Genomic DNA, 13,195 nt, shown 5'->3' with positions numbered 1-13,195 from the left:
GGTGAAGGAGGAGCCCCCCACCCACGCGCGCACAACTGCGGCGGCGGCCTGATTGGGCGCCGCATCAAGGAGTCGGCATCGCCCCGTGCAACCATGGTGTCGGGATCGGACACTATGTCAAGGATGAGCCAGTGTCACCGTCGGCACGCAACCAGTACGCTCGCATCGATGGGCCCATGTCGCTGCCCTGCTACAACCGCCGCCCCATCAAGGAGGAGATGCCACCGTGACAACGAAGGCACGGGGCCCCATCCTCCACTACCTCAGAGGTGGCGGGGTCGGCGGTCCGTTGTCTTCGAGAAGGAGCACAGCGAGGCGGCAGTCACGGTACAACCGGCGCAACACCGTCCGCCGGTCGGTGTTCACCAAGTTCGACGCAAGTCCGCAATGACTCAGACCTCGCCACCGCGTGGGCGCTCGACCGATTCATCGCGACAGCAGAGACGACCGCCGGTGTCCCCACCACCTTTGACAGCTAGCTTGCTAGGATCCACGAGGAATGGGCGCATAGCGACTCCTTCACCAATGTCGGCAGGGGCAAGCCCATTGTCAGAGCTTCGCGAGCGTCATCTGCATTGGTCGCGTCAGTCCTCCACACTGCCCAGGAGGAGGCTGAGTAGCTCCTTCACGAGCAGCAAACAGCCATCGGACAAGGCTGCCGTGGCCCTCTGGTACTCTTTCGCCGTTGGAGGGACGACGACGACACGAACGGCGACGGCTGTGTGGCCACGCATACAAGATGGTCACCCGGTATAGGGTTTATATTTTTTTTTCTTCTAATTTTTAGTTAAACGATCGAAATATTGGTCTTTTTATGCAAATTATGTCAGAACTTTAATGAAATCTGTCGTATCTGATGAAATTCTTCTGATTTATTTAAATAGTATTTTAATGTATGTAAGTAGTGTTGGGTGGCTGACTTCTACATCTGTATCCACGACGGGTGTGTGTTGAAGATGGCCTAAAGTCAAAATTATCGACGCCATGGTTCTGTGAACAAGAACAATCGATATCACGTCACAATTGTTCCAACAAGACTGCCACATTATTCCAAGATAGCGGAACGAAATATAAATGTGAAATGAAAATTTACGCCGGTCGAACGTGCACGCGTGCAGGAGGTTGCCGGCCAGAGTGCTCTGCTGCTCCATTCAGCCACGGCACTGGTACTTCTTCTGGCATCCCCGGTTGGTGTACGATCCTCCGGGAGCCGGGCACGCGCCGGGGCAGGCGGGCCTGTTGCGGCTCAGGGCACCGGGGCTGATGCCGGCGAGGACGCGGCGGTGCACCTCCAGGTCGATACTGAGCTCAGGGTCCACGCCGTCCTCCAGCTTCATCAACGGCGGCGACATCAGCTGCCGCACCGCGCCGTCGATGCTGTAAGCAGCCCCTGTACCGGCGAACGCCGCCGACATGTCGCCGTTGGCCGGGCCGGCGAGCTTAAGCGCGACGCCCAGGAGGAGTAGAAAAGAGAGGCATCTGCCCATTCTCTGTCACTCTGGACCTGTAGATGCTTTTGTGTATGACAATGCTTCGCTGCTGGAGGAGAGGGAGCGTCGCGTGTCACGGTAGACTCGGGCTGCAACTTATAAAGGGAGGTTTGGTATCGGGCAATTCTCGTGGCCCCACTGTCTTTGCTTTACTCCTCTTTGGCCGTATTTAAATGTAGAGTCGGTGTGGTGCGCACAGAACTGACCGCGCATTTTTGCGGCCAATCATGGGTACAAGAGCTGGTAGTACAGTGTCTTTTTCTTTTCTAACATCTTTTGGCTTACAACGATAATCATGCGCGATTATCTACCACTAACAGAACACACGCGTGCTTACTCACCTAGGAGTCCGATTTATGCACCCGACAAGAGGGAGTACATTTTCATGACCAAAGTAAATTACAACCTACAACCTCCGTTCACAAATATAATATGTTTTAAATTATTTTAATATAAACTACATAAGGACTTAAATGAATGAACAAACACAATAAAACATGATTATATTCACAGAAAAATCAGAACAACTTATATTTATGAACAGAGGGAGTATTAGAGATGCCTTTAACTGGTTGTGCATATTTGTTGGAAATTTCGAATGAATGAAAATCCAAAAAATTCGCAATGTTTGGACCATACCACAATTATTGTCACCAAAATTAAATGTGAAGTGGGCCTTAGAGAAGGCATCATTCAGTTACGTTGGCCGGTTAGGGAAAAGCAAATGGTAGACACCATTATTCTTCTCGTCTTGATAAACTTATCAATTAATAAGATGGGGTTTAAGAAGATAAGCACAAGCAAAGCCTCTTAGGTTGATCGAGTTGTCCAACAACAGTTGGTGAGCTAGGCAACCCATATTAGATACCCACATCTGTCATACACACATAGACAAATCAAATGAGAAAGCATTTCCTGCACTTTTTATTTCGGAATATGGTGTTGCATTGATTATTCTTTAGAAAACAGACCTGAAGCCCAACTACAAATAACACCTTAGTTTCAGTTTTAAATACTTATCCATTTTACAACTAATAGTGAGGAACTTTTTTAAATGGTTCCGAGAACATAAATTTTCACATCAACCTCTAAGTGGGATGGACTTACATGTGCGCGCCTTTATTTGGATTTATTTCAGCATTGACAATACGATCATAGACTACAACGTGTGTATGGTAACTTTGTCAAACTCAAAATTTACGGACTTAGTATCTCGAGGTGCTCATAGGTAGTGGCAAATCCAAGAAGAAAATGGGGTGGTCTCAAAGTTAACCGTAAGTAAAGTAAATGTTTTTTTACAGCAAACCCCATGTAGCTTTGTCTCCCTTCATTAATATCAAATAATAAACTAAAATTTTGATCTGTTTAGAAAATAGTTATTATCTCCTAAATCTGCACACCCCTGATAAGCTCAAAATTTCCTAGATTACTACTGGACACATGTAGTATTTACTAGTTTTTTCAAAGGGACATTTATATTTGTGCCCCTAACTCGAACCCACTACTCAAATTTACCTCTAAATTTTTTATGTGCTCAAATTTGCCCCTACAAAGCACTTTAGATCGAAAGAATGCCCTTCCATCTGGTCAAAGTTGTTTGACCGAAACTTTAAAAATTCATAACAAATTCATATGCACTCAGAAGAATGCAAAATAAGATATCAAAATGTTCATAAAAACATCACCTATATGCACTTGTCATTTATGTTCATGACAAAGCACTCTTTAAAGCTTTTTAGGGTTTATAACATTAAAAAAACTATTTAGGGTGAATGCAAATAATAGCACTTGTAGGTGATGAACGTAAATGACATGTGTGTATAGGTGATATTTTTATGAACATTTTGATATCTTATTTGTATCCTCCTAAGTTCATATGCATTTGCTATTGATTTTCAAAGTTTCGATCAAGCAACTTTGAATAGTTGGAAGGGCATTCTCGTGACGTGAAATGCATTTTAGGGGCAAATTTGAGCACATCAAAAAGTTAGGGGTAAATATGAGAGTGGGTGCAAATTAGGGGCATAAATGTAATTTTTTCTTTTTAAATATCAAATTTTGAATCAAAATTTGGATTATCTAGCAAAATAGCCATTACTCCCAATATTATCGTCCAAATAAGTGAAAAATCTTATATTAGTTTACAGAGGGAGTAGTATTTAGTGATGTTTTGGGGATGTTTTTCATAGCTATAAAATTTTGAACACAAAATTGGATATATGTCTAGCTTAATAGCCATTATCTCCTCATAGTGTTGTCCAAATAGGCTTACTACTAGAAACATGTAGTGCTTACTGAAAGTTTCAGGGAGTTTTTATAATATATCAAATCTTCAACCGAAATTTGGATATGTCAAGCTAAATAGCGTTGGATTAGTATACTGGATAACTTCTTTTGAGACATTATTGCGAAGTGTTATTCATGAAAATGTTTACAGGTATATAAAAATAGATCACCAAGTAGATCCAACCACACATGGTGAGCAAACCCAAGTGATAAAGCATGCTTAGAGAGATTTTGAGCCTAGATATTCGAGTTCCTAAACCGATGAACTATGTTACAAGCAGTAAAGTAGTAGAATGTTCTATTCTTTCATGTATGATAGATCCAAGTGTCGTTGAAGATCCCTGCTTAATATCGTCCACCACTGTCTTGCAATCTAAAGCCACACGTATCTTTTGCAGATAAAGATTGTCTGCAATCTCCAATGCCTCTCTAAGTGCCAAAGCTTCAAGTGTAACAGTGTTCGAAATATTTCGAAAGGTGGTGGACGACGCACCCAGGAACTACCCCATAGTCTCGTCACACAACAGCCACTACTCCATAACATTCGTTCCTAATGACAGAAGCATCTGTGTTAATTTTCATGTGTTCCACTGGTATACCTAACCATGAAGAAGGTTTAACTATTGCGCTTCGACTCGAACCCCGTATAAGTTTCGCCAAATTTTGGATGTCAACAGTGAATGATGAAATGAAAAAACTAGGTTGACAAGGGACTTTGGAATATGTCCTCATGAATAGCCTTTCTCCTGGCTCACCAAATCGCCCACATGTCACCACCAAAATTGTAAACTCCACATATGTAAGAGTCTCATGCATCATAGACAACCACTATTTTGCATTCATCTCTTGGTTAGCACACATATGTTCCACCATTTCTTTAGATGAGAGTGACCAGACACACCACACCTCTCATACTCAATCAAGGCATGCATCCAATTATCCTCAGGTGCACATAAAGAACGCCCACATGTTGTGGACATGTTACGGTGGTGCAAAACGTCAGCGGATTGTAGCGAGTCCTGACCAATCTCCACAAGAAGTTTTTCAGTTTTGAAGGCACTCTAATGTTCCACAAGGACGTCCATGACTTATCAGCTCCTGTGTCAGAGGGGCCTTCAACATTTTACAACCAATTCTCCCTTTGTATCTTTGTCTTAACAACCATCTTGTAAACTGAGCTCATCAATAATTTTCCATGCCAGTCCTTTTCACTATCCCAGAAGTCATCAAGCACTACTGCAGGATGCTGCTAACGCGACACTACGACCAGGGACCCTTCGACAAAACTGTGTGCGATGCAATAATCCCAAACGATGGTGTAAAAAACCGTCAAAAAAGGTGCAAAACATTTATGATGACGGATGCATCAAACATGATTCAGATTTTAGTTGCGTGTGCGATGCATGGCATACGGTTCAGTTCAACTAACTGTTTGCGATGAGGAAGAACAAAAGAAACGGGCATCCAGATGAAGGTGCGTGCGATATACAGCATACGATTCACTCGAATAAACTGTTTGTGATTAGGCAAGACAAAAGAGTCAGCCAGATCAAGGTCGGTGCGATATACGGCATGCGGTTCACTCGGATAAACTGTTTGCATTGAGACAAGAGAACATAAACGGTTCAATATAACAAGATGTGTGTGATATGCGGCAAACAGGTGTGTAATCAGAAATGTGTGCGAAGACCGGTAATAACGCAGACGATTGCTGCTAATAAGACATGTGTGTTGTGTGATGGGATTGCATACAGAACAACACACACACACACAAACACTATTCTGATCACGGGATGAGAATAATATTCTGATCACAACCTGAACTGCCTGAGCAACGCGCCTGAACTTCCCTCTGTACAAACCCGACCTTCGGGCTATCTTCGCAACCGTGGCTTCCCCCGCGAATTATTCTTGTTAGTCGTGTTCTATATGATGTTAGTGTAATCTAGAAACGTCTTTTAGCAACTAAATACCGGTTTTAAGTAGGAATCTCGCTCATTGGCGGATTTTTCTCTCAGGTCGTGATGAAATTGCGTTTTTTGCAATTTTACTGCCTGAGTTGTTCGACCTGAACTTCTCCCAGTGCTAGTTTGAACTTCCACCAACATTGCCCAAATGGGGCTTGCGATATACCGTTGGAAAGCTATGGACACTAGTATTATGACCCAAGTTCAATTTTTGGCAAAATGTAAGCGGTTTAAGAGCAATTTTGAAAACCATTTTTTCTTCATACAAAAAACGTGAATCGTATTTTCGATCACATTTCTAAACCGTTTATCGAAATGAGGCAAATAATATGTCGTTCGAAAGCTGCTGCAAAACCGCTCCTTCCACATGTTGAAAGTTTTCTCTAATTCCCTACGGTTAAAGAGTAATTTAGAAAATCGTAAAATATCGCAAACCGAACAGCCGAGTTCGTATTTTTGATGTCATTTCTAAACGACTAATCCAATTGAGGCAAATGATATGCGTTGGAAAGCTTATGAAAATGCGCTACTTTTTCATGTAGAAAGTTTTTTCTAATTTTGAACGGTTTAAGAGCAATCTAGAAAACGGTACAAGTTCCACCGAGTTCATATTTTCGATCTATTTTTTAACCGTACGTTCGAATCCAGCAAATGATACGGTGTTGGAAAGCTTGAGGAAATGCAAAACTTTTTGGTATATATTGTTTCTTCCAATTCCTTACTGTCTTAAGTCAATTTTAAAAAGGCTAAAAATGTATTTTCGCTGTAATTTCTACAAACTTTATCGAAATGGGGCAAATAATATACCGTTGAAAAGCTAAGGAAAATGCGAAACTTTTTCATGTTGATGGTTTCCTGTGATTCCTAGCCGTTTTCAAGTAATTTTGAAAATGGCGGGTTCATTCGTTCTGCCTTTATCGCAAAACAGATTCTTAAACCTGAACTTCTCGACATGTCTACTTGAACTTCACTCTGTTTTTCACGTGCTTTTTTTGCTCATAGATCTCCATCCACTGCTTGTAGCTCTCCATCCACTCACCGGAATTGAGCAAGTGATATACCGATGGAAAGCTGCTGTAAACACACAACTTTCCCGTGTTGATCATTTTTTCATATTCATGACAATTTTAAAAGTTTTTCATCTCAAATTCATTCACTATAGTAGTCGAACTTCGTGTTGTTTTCACGTTGAACTTCTATGAAGTATTTTCGTTTGTAATTTTCTCATCCATTTCGTCAGTGTTACACAAATGATATTCTTTTTGTACAAACCTGTCTCACAATATTTTTTTAACTTTCTCCGACCGAGGACTTGAATTTACACAAATGATATTCCTATCATTTTGAAGTAAATTAGAGAAATGATGAGATCATGATTTCTGCCTTCATTGCGAATGGCAACGCACTACGTGGAGTAGTTGAACTTCTCGGGCATGTTTGTTTGAACCTCACTCTGTTTTTGACGTGTTGTTTTTTGCACTACGTAAAGTAGTTGAACTTCTTGGGCATGTCTATTTGAACTTCACTCTGTTTCACTTTATTGTATTTTTCTTATATGAAATACACACCATGTAGTACTAAACTTCTGGTTGTTATCAGTTTGAACTTCTCTCTGGTTTGAGAGAATGAAAGTGCTAGTTATCGACTAGAGGGGGGGTGAATAGGCGATTTTTATGAAAGTCTTCAAAACATGGGAGTTTTGAAGACAAACGATGGAAATGAACCTATAACCACGCAGCGGAAGGTAGACTACACTAGACAAGTCATAGTCAAGTATTCAATGAAGTGAGAGCATGAAGACTAATAGCAGCTAGGCAGTACGGATCAGGATGGAAGATAGTATGAAACCAAACTGAACAAACAGTCACACAGTGAAGACAAATGGACAATGCAAACAGGCAATGACTTCACAAGGACCAATTGTAAATAAAAGGATGGGAAGGCTAGAACCAGTGGCTTGTTGAAGACAATGATTTGTTGGACCAGTTCCAGTTGCTGTGACAACTGTACGTCTGGTTAGAGAGGCTGAGATTTAACTCAGAAGACTGTGTCTTCACCTTATTCCCCTTGAGCTAAGGACACCAGTCCTCGCCCAATCACTCTGGTAAGTCTTCAAGGTAGACTTCCAAACCTTCACAGACTTCATTCACCGGCGATCCACAATGACTCTTGGATGCTCAGAACGCGACGCCTAACCGGCTGGAGGATTCATAGTCCTCAAGTGTAACAAGTCTTCAGATCACACAGACAGAAAGACTTCAGTGATGCCTAACGCTCTTTGGCTCTGGGTGTTTAGGGCTTTGTCCTCGCAAGGATTTCTCTCTCAAAGGCTTCGAGGTGGGTTGCTCTCAAACAACAAAAGTCATGCACTAACTTCAAGCAGCCACCAATTTATGGTGTAGAGGGTGGGCTATTTATAGCCACTAGGAAACCCGACCTGATTTGTCAAAAATGACCCTGGGTCACTAAGGAACTGACATGTGTTCCAACGGTCAGATTTCAAACACACGCGACAACTTTACTTGGGCTACAAGTAAAGCTGACTCATCCAGCTCTGGATAAGATTTGCTCTCATTGTCTTCGCTCGAAGACATAGGATTGTGGTTAAGCATCACTTCAGTCACTCTGACTTTGTTCACTGGGACCCCACTTAACAGTGCGGTGGTTCCTACGACTCAACAAAGAAGAAAAGGAAACAACGAAACAACTAAGTCTTCGTGCTCCATAGTCTTCACGCGATGTCTTCTCTTGTCATAGTCTTTAATGTGAATATCTTCACATACCACCTTTGTCTTTAATGTCTTCATACATTTTTAGGGGTCATCTCCGGTAGGTAAATCGAATCAATGAGGGACTACTACCTGTGTTATCCTGCAATTCTCACAAACACATTAGTCCCTCAACCAGGTTTGTCGTCAGTACTCCAAAACCAACTAGGGGTGGCACTAGGTGCACTTACAATCTCCCCCTTTTTGGTGATTGATGACAAACTGGTTGAAGTTTTCAACGGGGATAAGAGTATGTGAAATTGTAAAGGATTTAGGTATTGTCTTCGTAAGTAGCAGAAAGGCTCCCCCTTAAGATGTGCATATAAGTATTTGATTTTGAATGCAAATGCACATGGTAGGTTGTACTTGCGGAGATAATGACATGCATAAAGAAAAATGGACGTCTGCAAAATGACTTCGTGTGGAATTTATCGTCGCACATGCGAAATTTATCATCGCATCGCATAGGTGTCGAAAAGGTAGCAGATGACCATCAAGTTTAAGTGTTACAACTCAAAACGAACCAAATGTATCAAAAGCGAGAGTTGTAAGCACTTGGCAAATGTAGCAAAAGTATAGCAACCACCCATATGGACCCGCTTGAAGACTATCAACTCATATGCTTCTCCCCCTTTTGTCAGTAATGACCAAAAAGGTTTGAAGACATAGAGCGCGCTACTCGTTCCCATGTGGAGTAGGCGATGAAGCAGGGTCGTCGTTGAGGTTCGGTGGTGTAGACGAACTTGGTGCAGTGTCGATATGCGCCGAAGTTGGAGGAGGTGAGGTAGCATCATCTTGATCATCTATGACTCTGGCATTAACTGTTGCAGCTGAGGATGAATAGTCAGAGTCTTCAAGTGAGGGAGTTCGACGCAAGTGAGCATTCCTCGGAGGAGTTGAGTCAAACTTGAATCTCTCTGTGAAGCCATCGTCTTGAAGATCAGCTTCAGCACTGAGTAACGTCAAACTCTTCCAAGACCTCCGACAGGTTTCATGTGTAACAAAGGCATTCTTGGTGGCAAGATTTCGAATGCGATTTACGTCCACCAAGAGGCTTTGTATCTGACGCTTAAGCCAATCATGATGCTTATCCTGTTTCTCATGTAGTGCGATGAGAAGCTCTCGGTCATTGAGAACACGAGATTGCTTCCAAGGCCTTTGGGCGATGGTACTTGCAGTGGCTTCAGTTTGGGTGCGAGGGGCACGTGTATTGCCAGCCAAGGGATAAACACGAGAAATGACCTGAACTCCTTCAATGGGCTGGGTGAAGCTTTGATGATCGACATTGTGAAGATAAATTGGCTCCTTTCCAGGCTCTGGGTAAATGGCTTCGACAGATAGATCAACCTCTGGCAAGAATATAAGGTGATTGCGCGCAGACGGCTGATAGTTGATAGCAGAGTGAAGCTTGATGAGGCGCATTACCCATGGAGCATAGAATTTCAGACCGAAGATATCGGAGCCAGATGCAGCCAATTGCCTGATGAAGAAGTCTTGAGCATTGAAGCTGATGCCATTGAAGATATAGAAAACTAATGTCTTCATGGCTCCTTCAAGCTTCGCTGTAGGAGAATGTCCTTTGACCGGCCAGAGAGTTCGCCTGATAATATGATAGATAGTGCGGGGCAGATACTCTAGGTCTTCAACAAAAAACTCCTTAGGATAGTCGGCGTCTTGTGGCAGTGGCTTCATCATGCTCAGCATTTGGCTCATATTTGGCTCTGGCTTCTGGAAGATGCTTTCCAATGCATTCTGGTGTAGCTGACAACCTGGTTCATAGTGTTCACCAGGAGTGGGCAGGGCAGTAAGCTCAATGATGTCTTGGGCTTTAGCTTCATGGTGCACATCACCTGTCATCCACTCGAGGATCCAAGTCTTCGGATGTAGCCGCGAATGTGGAGGGTAGCATAAAATTGTAGCAGAAGCTCTTCATTCCAATGTTCTTTGGCAGTCACAAAGTTCAGAAGACCAGCATCACGGAAACAGTCAAGTGCCTCTTCCAAGCAGGGCAGTCCAGCAATGGCTTCACTATCGAGACACATATGGGGAAAGATGCGCCCTTGATCATAGAGTACACAGGAATAGTAACTGCGCTGCTGATAGCTCCAGAATCGATCAGATGAAATTCTTGTCTTGGAGTAGGGGTTCTTGGCTCTAGCAAAGAAGGTGTTGTGTGCTATGAAGCCATTGGCATTGAAAGATCCTGGTGAAGTTGCAGTACCTGGAAACCTTGGCAGCCTAGGCTTTGGCTTCTGGACCTGAGGCCTGTGCTCCACATGATAGTCAAATTGAGGTCCGGGAGCAGGCATCATAACAGAGAAGATGGGTCGGCATTAGCAGGTTGAGGTCCACGAATCATGTAGGGGTAGAAGCCTTAAGCAATAGCTTCGGACTTCGACTTGGGCTGAAGACCTTTGTATATAATATCTCCCCAGGGGCCCTTGATGGCATTCTTTTCAGCATATTCGTCAGTGACAAATCTGTACTTGAACCATTCCTCTGCCCAGTGTCTTTGAATCCATTGGATTCGGTTCTTGTAGGTCTCTTCTGGATCTGACTTGTATAACTCATAGAGATCCGGTGGCAGGTCCTTAGCAGTGTTTTCACGGTGCTGTCTGCCGCCCTTTCTAACTGATTTTTCTGTTACCATGAAGTTCAGACCAAAAGGCTTCAGAATATGCAAAGGCTTCCTTCTGCTGGTTAGACAAGAACTAGCTTCGGGAGAATTGATGTGATGCTGTAAGAACTCTGCAAATGAATGCAGACTATGAGAACCAAGGGATTCTCCCACGGACATGTACATGTGACAACATTAGAGATGCGAGGGAAGGGGAAGAAGTCATATGCATTCTCAGAAGATTTTGAAGATAAATCAGTTTAGAAGACATTGACCTCATAGTGCGGACATTCACTCATATGTAGAGAGTTGGTTCCAGATTTATACGAATCCACGAATAAGTACAAGTGAGGAATCTAACTACTTTGTGAAGCATAAGTGAACATACTAGGCATGTTATGAGATGCAGAATAGGATAGATCCAACTTTATAGGGACAGAAACCACTTGTGGTTGAAAAGGATGAATCTATTGGATCAAAAAGGACTGTAAAAAGAGTTTTTATTTACCACTCGAGGAACTACTAGACGGAGTAGGAGATGATGCCGAGCAGTTCGATCTTCCGTGCCCTAACTTGGCGACGGAGGACACCTAAGGCGACGGCAGAGAAGACGATGTCCGCGGCCGGCGTGAGGACGGCGTCGGTGAGGTCACGGCAGCTAAGCGCTTCGTCGCCGGAGTCGTCGAGGGCTAGTGGTGGCGCTAGGGTTTGTGCGAGAGAGAGAGAGAGAGAAGTGGAAGAAGATATAATGACTGGGGTGTGGCATGTATTTATAAGGACAAGGACGGCCCAACGTTATTATGCAGGTGCCCCTAGAGGTTCACATCTGAAGGACACGTGGCGATCATGCAACACATTGGAGGTTGTTCCACGTTCCCACGCATGCCTGGATTGTCGGGTGGTCATTCCCGCTTCTCCGGGGTTCAGGCAAAAAGGATTGAGCATTTAAAACAGATTCAATGTTTGTCTCTGTATCTTCTGCTAACAAGGACGCAGCGAAGACATTCGACAGTTTCAATAGAATGCATGTGATTTGGATAGATAGATTTGAGATAGGAGCATAGAAAGGTTAGGGTCCGATCACATTCACTTAGTTCAAAAGATTCAAACGAGAAGACATAGCTATAAGTGAATGATGTAGAGGACAGAACACAAATATGTGAATATATCCGAATAAGACCAAATCAATATAGTGAAGATAAACATGAAGTCATGTTAATATTGAAGACAGACAAAATGCGAAGACTTTGCAAATGTAATGCCAACAGAAAATACTCCAAACAAAAGTTTGGTGGTGGCGTTACCCACCGTATAGGAAGTATTAGACCAAGACACGACGCACAATTATCGTGGCGCTCTGAAGTCAAATTCCGCGTTAATGTATTCACACTTAGAGTGTAAGTCTTCATTAGTTGAAGATATACATTACTTCGTGTGTTGCACATCTAAGTCATCAACATGCATAAGTGCTAGGATGTGTGCATGATCACATGACATTTGAGGATTCCAAGATATTTAGCTCACACCACAACTTGCAAAACCTTTTCTCATCCAAGGGCTTTGTGAAGATATCTGCCAGTTGCTCTTCAGTGTTGACGTGAATGATATCAATATCTTCCTTCATAACATGATCTCTGAGAAAGTTATGACAGATCTGAATGTGCTTTGTCTTCGAGTGCTGAATAGGGTTGTTGGTAATCTTGATGGCGCTTTCATTGTCACAGTAGAGTGGCACTTGCTTCAGATGAATGCCATAGTCTTTGAGTGTTTGCTTCATCCATAGAAGCTGAGCGCAGCAAGATCCAGCAGCAATGTATTCAGATTCAGCAGTGGAGAGAGATACACAGTTCTGCTTCTTTGAAGACCAACACACAAGTGATCGTCCCAGAAAGTGACATGTGCCTGATGTATACTTGCGATCCACCTTGTCACCAGCATAATCAGCATCCGAGAATCCAACTAGATCAAACTCTGAGCCCTTTGGATACCGTAATCCTAGCGTTGGGGTGTAAGCCAAATATCGAAGAATTTGCTTCACAGCTAAGTGATGCGATTCCTTTGGTGCCG

At 43.1% G+C, this 13,195-nt stretch overlaps 1 protein-coding gene across 1 annotated transcript; it reads right to left on the bottom strand.

Annotated features, from left to right (window-relative positions):
- Positions 1 to 988: 988 nt before the first annotated feature.
- On the bottom strand, positions 989 to 1,575 carry LOC125541625 (uncharacterized). The gene has a single exon (XM_048704984.2). It carries the CDS (start codon positions 1,485 to 1,487, stop codon positions 1,152 to 1,154), a length of 336 nt encoding a protein of 111 aa, XP_048560941.2. The 5' UTR covers positions 1,488 to 1,575; the 3' UTR covers positions 989 to 1,151.
- Between the last annotated feature and the right edge of the window lie 11,620 nt (positions 1,576 to 13,195).

The sequence above is a fragment of the Triticum urartu genome, chromosome 2A, assembly GCF_056163025.1.
Source record: "Triticum urartu cultivar PI428250 chromosome 2A, HENAU_Tu73, whole genome shotgun sequence".
Lineage (NCBI taxonomy): Eukaryota > Viridiplantae > Streptophyta > Magnoliopsida > Poales > Poaceae > Triticum > Triticum urartu.
The sequence above is the reverse complement of the archived record's forward strand: the minus strand, read 5'-3'. Positions and strand labels throughout refer to the sequence as shown.